Source organism: Strigops habroptila, chromosome 5 (assembly GCF_004027225.2).
Source record: "Strigops habroptila isolate Jane chromosome 5, bStrHab1.2.pri, whole genome shotgun sequence".
In the NCBI taxonomy this organism is placed as follows: Eukaryota; Metazoa; Chordata; class Aves; order Psittaciformes; family Psittacidae; genus Strigops; species Strigops habroptila.
The window spans coordinates 59,793,270-59,805,505 of NC_044281.2; the positions used below are offsets into that span (position 1 = coordinate 59,793,270).

The following is a 12,236-nucleotide window of genomic DNA, read 5'->3' on the forward strand; positions in this document are numbered from 1 at the left end:
TAGCTTGTGCTTGGTGCCAGATGCCAGCCCTCTTTGGAGCAGCACCATGCTCTGTGTGCTCTGCTAGCACCGGCTCTCACATTAGCAGTGTTGTCAGCCAGTGCCTTCCCTGCGAGGCTCACTCTGCAGCGCACCCAGCACTCACAGCCTGCTGTACATTCCATGTTCACAGCACAGTTTTTAGTGCCTCTGGCACACATGGCACTGGCAGTGCCCTCAGTGCTCGGCGTCAGTTGCCTGTTTGCAGGGAGCTGGCACTTGATGCCTGAAGGTGTCACATTTGGGGTTGATGCTTGCAGGATACTCATCAGTTCAATGCTTTCCCTATTCACAGCATGCTCAGGATGAAGCCCAGCAAGGTGTTTTGTTGTTTGTAGTGTGCTTCACACTTGGTGCCAGCGGCATGCCTGGGGTTGGCAGCACATGGGGTGCTAAAGGCGCCCAGTTCCTCAGTGCCTGACATGGCATAGGCAGTGCATTTGCTATTAGCCATGTGCTCCGCAACAGGCGGTACCCGCTGTGCCATCAGCACTGGTGGCCCCTGCTGGGGCTGATTGATACGGTGTGCTTGGCAACCAGCTGTGCATTGTGCCCATGGTGCACACAGCCCCAGGGCCTGATGCCAGGCTGGATCCCAGCCCCAGGAGCTGGGCTGTGGAACTTGCATCAGGACTCCCAGCAGCCTCCTCCAAACTCCTGCTCTCCCCTGCAGACCCAGTCCGGCCACCACTTCTCTGCCAGCCACCGAGGGACAGTCCTGGCTTGGCCTCTAGCCCCTTCACTCAGTAGTCTGGGGAGGGCAGGCAGGGTGCCCCTGCTGCACATGCCTTTGGTGGGGCTGTGGCATTGAGGTTGAGGTTTTAATCACACAGATGTCAGGAAATGGGGAGCGATGGTTCCCATGGTAACGCTAACTCTGCCCCTTGCCCGCGGCGCGGCGGCTGTGCGTGCACAGGGCCATCATGGGCACCATGCGGCTGAGCTACGGCTGCTCAGGGAACCATAACTTCCCATCTCCTGACTTGGGCGCGTTTAAAACCTCAGCCCTATTGCTGCGCTGAGGTAGCTCTGCTGGCGGTTTATGGCTCTGTCGTTTTTACGAAAGGCAAGCGGAAGGCAGGAGCTGCATGGGCGAAATGCTGTGGATGGGGCAACAGGAGCAGTCCAGGGCCAGGAAGAGCCACAGGGCAGTGCCTGGGTGCTGGTGGCTGCAGGGCACAGGACAGGACAGGGCCTGCAGGCACAGCCCAGCACAAGGGAACAGCTGAGTGATGTCTCCTAGAGCATGAAGAATGAATCCGCACGCTTCGCTGGCTGGACATGCTCCCATCCAGCTCCTCATATCCCTCTGGGCCAGGGCTGAGATGGAGGAGCTGCAGTGGGTGGGAGCTGCCCAGTGCAGGTGCCACTGGAGTGCCAGCATTACCTGTGCCCTGCACTGGGGCTACTTCCAGGCCGCTCCTCTCCAGAGGTGCCTAGAGAGCCTGGTGATGGGCTCCCTGCCACTGCTGTGCTGGGATCCAGCCCCATGGCATCGATCACCCTTCTGCTTGCATGCCAGTGCAGGAGAGACCTGCTCCCTGGTGCAGGATCAGGGCTGTTTGGGGTGGGATGGGGGTCTCATCCTCCTGGCACGCCACAGCAAAGCTTCATCCATCTGCACCCTGCCCCACCGGTGTGGCACAGCTCTGGGCATGTCCTCTTGGCTATGAGATTCCCTCTCATCTGTGCCAGCTGTGCCTGTACAGCTGTGTTCAGCAGTACCCCGGCCCAGGCATGCAGCTGTGCACACAGGCATGCCAGCCCTGCGGTGTGCACTGGGACTGGCACTGTCAAGGCAGGACAGGGATATCCAGCTGGTGTTCAGGGACTACGCACTGTGGCTGGGGCTCACCCCAGCAGGGACCCCAGTGCTGTGGGGGCCTCCCACTGCTGGAAGCAGGGTGGTCCCCCAGACTCATCCCTGTTCATCCATCCAAGCATCCCCTGCTCATAAGTCAGAAACTGCCGGTGGGCAGCCTTAGGGGCTCATGCTTGCACCAACTCCTTTTTCCTTGGAGGTCTCTTGGCCTGGTTTATGATAAGGGAGGACGAGGGTCAAAGTGGACTGCCTGCCCTCCAGTCACCTTTGCTTCATTGTCACTTGGGAAGGAGAGAAACAGAGGGGTGCCTTGCTCATAGCAGGGCCAAGGGAGGCTTGACCATCTCTCACAGTGCTGGCTAGAGCATCTCCCAGCCCCACTGCTGCCCTCCCTGCCTAACTGCTGCAGCTTCCATAATGTATTCATCCCAGGGTGCCCTGGTGCAGCTGCAATATCATTATTGGAGTTTATTACACCATTAGCTTTAAAGTTTTATAAACCACTAGGCAGGTGACAAGTGGTGGAGGGGGGACTCAGGCTGCGGGCAGAGGGGCTGTGTGGGGATAGTGCTGGGGACCATCCCGGCAAGGTGCTGAGCAAAGTTTCCCTGCTGTGCTGGTGCTTTCGTTAGTGGTGCAAGCTCAGCAGCACCCCAGGCACGTGCCCTGCTGCCAAGCTGCTCAGAGCAGCCACGTGCAAGCCTGCCCGGCTGCCCTCCTCAAGATGGCAAGGACCAGGGAGGATCAAGCAGCTGCAGCAATAAGAGGCTATAAAACCAAATGAGTGCCTCTGCACGCTGCAGCGATGGCTCCCAGGATGTCTTCCCCTTCCTAAGAGCACTGAGGGCAGAAGGGACCATGCTCATCCCAGCTTCCCGTGCTCAGAAGCAGGGCTCCTGCTGCCATGCAGCCACTCTCCGGTCACGTCTGCGATGGCCTCTCCAGCCGTGGGCGATGCTCCGAGGGCAGTGAGGCCATTTCCTCCACTCCTCCCCCTCAGGTCTGGAGGGCAGCATTAGCCAAGCCTGACCTCCTGCCAGCCACGGGCCAGCAAGCACTGCCAGACACAGAGCCTGGAGACAGGTGCTGGGCTGAGCATCCTCCTGGGGATGCTGAACACCCTCTGTGCCCATCCTGCTGGGAAGGGGGCTCTTCTCTATGGATCTTGGAGGCTTATAGTTGTGTTTCTCTCAGTGAGGATGTTTGAGTGGTGCGATCAAGTGGCTGGCTCAGTTTGGGGGTGATTTGTACTGAGGGGGTCAGAGCAGGACATGGATCACAGATGCTGGTTGCTGCTGCTCCTCTTGCTTTCAGCCCAGCAGAGCTGGTACAATGCTGGTCCATGGCAGGCCGGGTGTCCCAAATGGAGACCAGGAGCAGGGGCTGCTGTGCACAGGTGGGCAGCCCACAGCAGCCTCTGCCTGCTGTCTCTCCCTGGGCATGGTTGCAGGGGCTGCCTGGGATGGGGGCACAGCTGCTCACTTCAGAAAGGCAACCTGCTCCCCAAGGTTAAATACCATGGAATCAGCCTGTGCCCAGCACAGACGCTTTGCTCCTATGAATTGGGCTGGGATTTGACCCCTTATGGCAGTAAGAGTCTGTGAGATCTAACCTGGCTCTAATGTGGGCAGACATTGTCCTCTCCACCATGGTGGATGCTCCTACATCCAAATCCTACTGAAACCCACTCCTTAAATTCTTGGAGGCAGGACCCCAAAAGCCACATAAACCCAGTGTTGTTTTCCTGGCAACAGCAAAAGGTGTCCAGGGCATCTTGTGTGAGCTTGTGCACGCAGCTTACAAAGGAGACTTTGTAATTGAGTTTTTGCGCTTAATGAAGGAATAAATTGAACGGGAGTGTTGTCCTTAATTGGGGTGTTGCATTAATTAAGGTATTGCACTTAATTGGGGTAAAGCATTTAATAAGGTATTGTGTTTAATGGGCATAGTTTACGTAAATGGGATCGGTGCGTTAATGGGGTGCTGCACCACCGATGCATCTGCTGGCCCTGGCAGACGTGTCATCTGCCACTGTGGGCTAAACTGAGCATCAGCTCCCTGCACGTGAGGGAGCCCAGCCGAGTGATGGCCTGCCCATGGGACGAGGGCCACCAGCAAGGCTGGTCTGCGAGGCCAGAGCTGCCATCCTCCCCATCCCAGCACCATGTGGCTGGTAACAGTGTTCATAGTGACGGCTCTGCTCCCTACCCTGGTGTGTATGGCTCCCTCTCACCGTTCCCAGCCCCGCCACTCATCAAAGGCACAGGACAGCCAGAGGTTTCAGTGAGTGGGGTGCAGGCAGCATTACTGCTCTCCTGGTCACCCCACAGTCAGCTCCACAGTGGATGGTGAGGCCCAGCATTCTCTTCACACCATCGCTAGCCCTGCTTTCCTGTAATTAGAGTGGACGTCTTGTCATCTCAGATCTCCCCACAGCTGTGGTGCTCGCCACTCTCACTGTGGACCCTGACCTGCCGGGCGATCACCACCAGCGTGCTGTGCTGGGGAGGCTGCGGGAAGAGGCTGTGCTTGTTAAGCCAACGTGTGTCAAAGGGTCTCAGAGGACCCGACTGGTGCGAGGCACAGCTGAGTGCTGCGGCCAGCTGGGCTCCGCAGTCACGTTTCCTTCAATTAGATCAAAATTAATGATCGCCCCAGATCCACTTCCCTCCAGGCACGGGGCTGCGGCCAGCACCAGCTCTGAAGTGTGTGAAGCTGGCAAGGAAGATGCGGCAGCCAGCTCACAGGCTTGAGCTGGCAGCAGGAGTGTGCAGAAAGCAGGATCCATGCCCCGTCCAGCTTGGACTAGCACAGCTGGACTAGCTGTGGGTCTCCCCTTGGGCAGCCCGTGGCTGTAACTGTCCCATCACCTGAGTCTCCCACCCCCCTGGACTGCCCAGCCATGGCACCCTTTGGTTCCCTGGGGCTGATCCCCTCTTCCCCCACTGAAGAGCAGCTGCCCTGCAGGGTGGCTGGGAGGGTGGGAGGATGGGCTCACTGCAGCGGCATAGTGCCAGTGCCAGAGCATGGTGGGAGGTTGGCTGAGTGCTGGTACATCAAGGAGTTGATCCATTGGCTCAATGGCAAGGTAGCGAAACCACAACCAAACTCTCATCCAGATAGGCCTAAGAATAGAAAGGACAGCATCTGAATCTTGGGGGGATGAATCACAATGAGGGTGTGGGGGGGCACCACAGCAGGATCAGTCCAACCAGGCACCTCTCCAGGCTGTGGGCCAGTGTCTCCCACATAGAGACCCCACCTAACTCCTTCTGCCTTCTACAGTGTGTCAGGGCCCTGATGCTCCAGAAAGCCCCTCCTCTGTGCTCTGTAATTTCGTCTACGGATGCAGCCTCTTAGCCTCCTCTGCTCTCGCCCAAGCCCCCAGTGCCTCCAGCCAGTCTCCAGCACTGCTCTCCGTTATTGCCATCCTCCCTACTCTTTCCAATTAGTTTGGATTTTTCTTGACATGTGGTCCAGGACCAGGCACAGAGCTCCCACCGAGGCCTCGCCAACAGCAAGTGCTTCAGATTCCTTGCAAATAACGCTCCTTCTCACACAGCCCTGAGCAATGTCCTGCTTTCCACTGAGCTCAGTGCAGTTGTAGGGCAGCTAGACATCCCATATTAAACTGGCAGATCCCATATCCTGTTTTTTTGTAGCTCCCGACTGCTTTTCCAAGCCAGCTGCCTGGATGCTGGGCATCTGGAAATGCAGCTTCTCAATGCACAGATAATGGCGCCTACGCGGCGTGTCCTGCCTGGGGGAGTCCGACCCTCTCCATGCCTTGTTTATCCGCCTGGGACTGCCCTGGGTGTCGGTGCTAAACTCAGACATGCGGCGGTGCTGCCCACTGCCGATGAGGGCTGTGCCCTGCCGCCTGCCTGCTTGGCAGCCCTGCCCTTTGGCTGCTTGCCCTCCACTCGCTGGGCAGATTTGCTTCCCGCCCCAGCCCAGCTCTTGGCACTTGTCCTTTTGAATTGTATCTGATTGTTTTCAGGCCATTTCTCCGATTTGTCAACATCATTTCAAATTCTAGTCCTGTCTTCCCCGGCACTCACAGCCTCCCCCCGTCAGCCAAGTGTAGTGCGTGGGCTCTGCGCCAAGCCCCTGACACTCAGCATTCTGCCAGGATGGGGGGCTTGGGAGTGAGCAGGGGGACCCCCCTCTCCTCATCCGATTGCGAGCCCTTGGCTGGCTCCCCTGTCCTGTCAGCTCACTTGCATGGTGGGTAGTGAAGTCGGCACCCTGGAGCCAGGGACATTGGGCTTCTCCCAGCTGTTAGCATCAAATCCAAGGGCTGGATGTGGGAGCATCCGTGGGAAGACAGGCTCTGCAGCTGCTTGTGGCCGGGTGTAGGGGCAGATGAGCCCTTCTGCACACCACAGAGTCCCTCCTCGTGGCCTCATGTCCCCCATGCACAGGTGTGCAGTGCTCAGCCACAGGTGGGAGGCTCTGATGCAGAACTGTGAGCTGTAGACATGCTGCCAAGTGGCCATTCCCAACTGATGCTGTGCTGGCTGCTTTGTCTGGTCCCAGGAGAAAGTGGTCCCTGAGCCCTGCTGCCTCCCCTTCCAGCTGTGCTGCTTCCCTGCTCCCTGCCTCTCCAGCCCAGTGTCTATCCCGGCATGCCCATTCCTCACATTCTCCCTGGCCATGAAGCCACAGCCTTCCCCTCTCCTTAGCATGCAGGAGGCCTACAACTGCTGCTGGGGATAGGGCTTGTGCCTTGGGTTCCACTCACTTGGGCAGCTTGATCCCAAGCCAGCACTGTGCCTTGGGTCATCCTGAAAGGGGTTGAGCCCCCAGCACCCATCTGCTCTTGCTGGGTGGCCAGGCAGGAGCAGGGCAGAGCAGGGGAGGAGAGGCAGGAGAGGATGGAGGAGAGGACACACCTCTTTGGCCTCACAGGAGAGGACCATGCTGTGGGGAGAGTGCTGAGAGCTGTCCCCAGCCCAGGTGGCAGTTGCTAATGGAGCAGAAGATACCCTGAGAGAGCTGGGGTCTGTGGTCCCTGTGGTGCAGGGGCAAGGGCTGTGTAGGCAGCTGAGAGACAGACAGTCCTGCTCCTATGTCATGTCCATGCCATGGCTCCTGCCAGTCTCACCGTTACACAGTTCATCTTGCCCTGTACCTCAGGATCTGCACTTACAGGGTGGACCTGCCTGTCACATCCCAGATGCTCTCTCACCCCTCACCACCACATCACTGAGAGACGCAGGCAGGGACCCCGCACCAGGCTCTGCAGAGCAAACACCCATTGCCAGCTATTGCCTTGTACCAAAAACCTCCTTGCCACAGGATCAGGCCCTTGCTGCCCACAGTCTTTGCAGGGCCAAGCATCCCTGTGGGGCTAAGCCCTGAGGAAGCAGCTCATGGCTTGTATCTGTGTGTCTGTGGCCACCCGTGGTGGTGGCGGTGTTCGGGGCGTCTGCCCAGCCTGCTCCCTGCCGTGCGTCTCCGAGCTGGGGATTCAGGGCTGGCACGTGCACGCTGCATCCACCAGGCAGGGCGAAGCGGGCGGCTGAGGCTGTGCGTGCTTGCTGCCGGAGGCAGCCTATCATGCTGTATTGACCCGCACAGAGGCAGGAACATGTGTGCCATGCACAGATCGATGGGAAGATTGAAGATGTGTGTGTGCTTGCCGGACGACTGGGGAAAGCTTTGCCGTTGGCATTGGCAGCAAAGTGAAGGTCACACTGACCTGCAGCGCAGTCCCCGGGGAGAGGCGAGGCCTATTGTCAAGCTCATGAGGGGCTGTCTCACCATTGCTCTCCAGGGACCCCAGCTTCCCAGCCAGGCATGCACCTCCCCAGCAGAGCCATGTCTTCTGGGGGAGAGTACCCAGTGCTGGGCTTGTTCTGGAGGCAGAGAGCTGATGTTTCCCCGACCACTGAGTCACCAGGCAGGGTTGCAGAGGGTTGCTTGGCTTGTGGGTGAGGGGTCTGGCTCAGCCTTTCCAGCAGAGCTAACCCTCTGTCATCAGCTGGGGAAACTGAGGCAGAAAGCTGAGAGAGATCATGACTTGCTGGCAGAAAGTGTGTGTGGGAAGCCACCTGATCCAGGCACCGAATGGCTCTGTGGTTGGTGCCACACGGTGAACCCCTAACCTCGTCACAGCTCTGACCCCACTGAATGGTGCAAGCAGAGCCCCACTTCTGTGGGCAGGAAGGGGCAGGAGGACACCCCAGCTCCCTTGCTGCCATGGGAGCTGGGTCCTGCGTGGGGCTATACATAGGGACAGATGGAGGCGAGTGTGCCAGGAGGGAGCAGAGCAAGACCCGAGGAGGGGCAGGGGCTCAGCAGGGCCGGAGGGGGTGAGGCGGACCTTGCCTCAGCCCTTCTACAAGAGCTGGTCGCTGCCTGCAGTGACCCCGCTTCTTGTGCTCTGCCCTGGGGAACCGCGGAGCCCAGAGTGCGGCACACAGGGGCCGGGGGGCAGGAATGGAGCTGGGGGAACCCAGCCCGAGCGCACAGCAAGCGCAGCGGGGAGGGGAGCGGCGGACACGGGGGGTGTGTGCCGGTGCTGCCGCCCTCGTGGCTCCGGGGCACCGAGGAGCACGGAGTAGGGGGGTGGTGTGCCCCTCCGGCGCCCCATCTTCAGGCCCGCTCCGGCGGCGGCTTGGCGGCCGGGTCTCGGCGGAGCCGGGACCAGGACCAACGGGTCCCGGCGCTCGCCGGCTCCGGGCGCGGCGGGCCGTGGCAGGGAGGCGGTTAACGGCCAGGGAGCCGCTGAGGCAGGAGGAGTCCGCAGGCGGGCGAGCAGGAGGGGGCCGCCGGCCGAGGTGCCCGCAGGCTGCCCGCCCCTGCCGAGCCGCGCCGAGCCGAGCCGCGCTCTGCCCCGGGGCGCACGGGCCGGCGGGGCACGGCGGGGCACGGCGGGGCGAGGCGGCGAGCGCGGCGTTGGCGGCGGCGGCGGGGGGCAGGCTCCGTGCCCCGCCCGCCTCGGCACGGCACGGCTCAGCACGGCGCGGCTCGGCATCGCACGACGCGGCACGGCTCAGCATCGCACAAAGCGGCGCGGCACGGTTCCGTACGACGCGGCTCGGTTCGGCTCGTCACTGCTTGCTTGGCACGGGTCAGCACGGCACGGCACGGCTCCGGCAGCTCCCGAGCCATTCAAACAAGTGGCTCCGGCAGCACTTCAGAGCCGGGGCTGGGGAGAGGACGCAGAGCGGCTCCCTGCCCCGGAGGCGCCGGGCCCCTCACACTGCCTCTTTTCTCTGCTGCTCGCTCTTTATTTGACGATGAAATAATGTTGACATGTCTTGAATTATTAAGTATTCCCTGGATTTTATTAGCACATGATGCCTAAATGCTGCCTGTATCTGCTGGGGTCTTAACCAGAGAGGAGCGAAGGAGAGAGGCAGAGAGACAGAGCGAGGGAGAGGAGAGAGAGGGGTTTTTGACAGCTGTATTTGTGCTGATAAGCAAAGGCACAAGGAGACGATCGACTAGTGAGACAAGAGGGAAGCGGCGGCTCGGAGCTGCTGAGACGGGCTGCGCTTCCCTCCCGAGACGGCTCGGCCCTCCCGGCGCCGTGCTGGGGCTTGGGGGGGACCCGAGCCCCCTCCCAGCGCCTGGCCGGGCTCTCGGACGGTGCCCGTGCCGGGGGGCAGCTCGCTGGCTGGTCACGCCAGCGGCGCGGGGCAGATGCCGATTGAGATCGTGTGTAAAATTAAATTTGCCGAGGAGGATGAGAAGCAGAAGGAGAAAGAAGAAGGGGATAAGGAGAGCCTGATCGAGGAGCCTGCCCGGCCCCGCTCCCGGGACCTGGCTGCCTTCGCCAGCACCAGCACGCTGCACGGCCTGGGACACATCTGCAGGTCGGGGCGGCTGGGCGTGCGCCAGACCCTCTGGGCACTCGCCTTCCTGGCCTCGCTCGCCTTCTTCCTCTACCAGGCGGCCAAGTCAGCGCTGCTCTACCTGGAGCACCCCCACGTCATGGCCCTGGATGAGGAGGCCATCCGCGAGATGGTCTTCCCCGCCATCACCATCTGCAACATCAATCGCTACCGGCACTCAGCGCTCACTGATGCTGACATCTTCCACTTGGCCAACATGACTGGGCTGCCCCCCAAGGACCGGGATGGCCACAAGGCCACGGACCTGCTCTACCCTGACCCTGACATGGCTGACATTGTCAACCGCACCGGCCACCAGCTCGACGACATGCTCAAGAGCTGCAACTTCAGCGGCGAGAACTGCTCATCCCGTGATTTCACTGTGGTGAGTGCACACCTGGCTCAGCTTCACTGGGGTCCCTGCCAGCGCGGGGGGCATGCACCCAGCCGTGCCTTGCCAGAGCAGGGCTCCCTGGCTCTCTCCGGCTGCTCAAGTTTGCATCTCTCTATTTGAGTTTCCCTCCAAGTTTCACACGGAGAGAGAGAAAGGATCCTCCGTGGGAGCTCTTGGTAGGGCTCTGTGTTGCAGGACTGGGCTGTCAGCAGGTCTGTGCTGGAGGGGGTCTCAGGCAGGAGATGCAGCAGGGGGGCAGCAGGGCTCAGCAGTCCCCAGGGCAGGTATTCAGTGGGAAAGCTGCAGTAGGAAAGCTGTGATGTAGCGCTCTGCTCCAGCCTGTGCTTCTCTCTGGGTTGGGGTGCTCTGTTGCAAGATGCTTTGTACAGGGAGAGTGGCTGGGGGGGTCAGACAGAGACCCATTGCACATCGGGGAGCCTTCCTGCATTTAAGAGGGTTGACACTGGGATAGGTGTGAATCTGGAGGCTGCCAGCATTGCACACACGTGTGCACACACATGCCGAGCAGACCTGCTCCAGAGGCACATGAGTGGGGGTAAGTGGGGGGCTGCCTGGGGCTGCCCACCCGCAGCTGGGGCTTGCTGGCAGGGCCTTGTCCCAGCAGTGCCCTGCCTGCCCAGGCAGACAGCTCCTGGCTGAGTGCCGCCAGCGTGCAGCTCCCACTAATATTGAGCCTGGAATCACAAATCCCTGCTGTGGTTTGGGAAAATAAATGTGCTGAACGGGCGGAATACCTGATGGGACCCTTTTCAGACCGTAATGACTCTGGAAATGAGCCTCCTCTCTCCTACGGCTGCCAGGGGCTACTGCTCGGCTGGCTTGCTGTGCTCCCAGGAGCAGTGCTTCCAGCCGGAGCCTGCTTCGTGCCGGGGAGGGAGATGTGATGCCATGGGCTGTGCGGGATGCTGTGGGGGAAGAGGAGGCTCCGTGGGGCTGTAAATGGCTGATGCAGCATGTCTTGTTTCTCTTCGTGCCCATCGGTACAATGCCAGCTCGCTGCACAGGGTGATGCTGTCCCTGGGAAATCACTGTTTCGGGGGGGCTGCCCTGTTCAGGGTGGTGGCATGGGGCACTGCAGCGGATTGGGAAGGAGCTGGGGCAGCGGCGAGGATAGCTCTGTTCCTCCCAGGGTCTTGCTGGGCTCTGTGGCTGCCCTGTGCCAGCTGCTGGAGTTTGCCAGGGAGAAGTGTGGTTCAGCAGGGCTGGGAGTGGGGAGCTCTGGTGCTGGACAGTCCTGCACGTGGCTCGGCCACGCTGGCTCCAGCCCCGGCGTCCTCCTGGGGAATCCTGCTTGCTTTGGCTTGCGGGGGAAGCAGTGAGCTCAGCCTTGTGCGGGGCAGTGGCACGGCGTGGCAATGGGATTTGGTGTGTGCTGAGCCATGCTTGCGAGGCTGGCAGGGCAGAGCTCAGGTGTAGGGGACTGGGAACAAGCTTACCGCAGCATGGACACGGTGTGTGGCATGTGCCGTGCTGTGTGACAGCAAAGGGTGACCATCAGGACAGTCACCAGGACCTGGTTCTCAGCAGGTGACCGTGCAGGACCAGCTGGCCTGCCTGCCTCAGCTGCTTACAGGTCTGAGCTCTGGTGTGCCAGCACCCTGCACTAGGTCAGGCTTCAGGCATGAGGATAGTTAGTACCAGCTGACCCACAGCTCATGGCCCAAAGAAGGGGAGCCCAGGGTTCCCACAGCCTTCACCCCGCTGTCCCCTGCTCAGCCCTCCAACCCAGCCTTTGAGACACCAAGGGCAGTCAGTGGAAAGGAGCATCCCTGTCACATCTCTCTTGCCTGCAGCAAAGGGGTGAACCTGGGGCAGGAGAGGTTGCGGGGCATGGGCATGTGGAGGGATGGGGGAAGATGTGACCTCTCTCTGCCGCATACCATGTCCCAAAGCCTTGCCAGTGGAACCTGTCGAGGCATCACACCGTTTGCAGCTGGAGCCTCCTACTCTCGTTCCCAGAGCCGAATTGGTCCCTTGTGCCTCCTGGGAATGACTGAAACACGGCATGAGCTGCTTGGCAGGCGGGGTGAGTCCCAGCTGTAATGCGTGGGCTTGGGCACTCCCGTGCCTCCCAGCTGTGTCCCCAATGTAGGGACACCCAGGCTGCCCTGTACCC

General features: G+C 60.6%; 1 protein-coding gene across 1 annotated transcript in view; it reads left to right on the top strand.

The window, feature by feature from the left end:
* The first annotated feature begins 8,686 nt into the window (after positions 1–8,686).
* ASIC4 (acid sensing ion channel subunit family member 4) overlaps positions 8,687–12,236 on the top strand; it is a 29,326-nt gene continuing 25,776 nt past the window's right edge. The window contains exon 1 of the mRNA XM_030486933.1: positions 8,687–10,090. Coding sequence (XP_030342793.1) covers positions 9,515–10,090 — 576 coding nt within the window. The 5' untranslated portion in view covers positions 8,687–9,514. The remainder of the gene's footprint in view (positions 10,091–12,236) is intronic.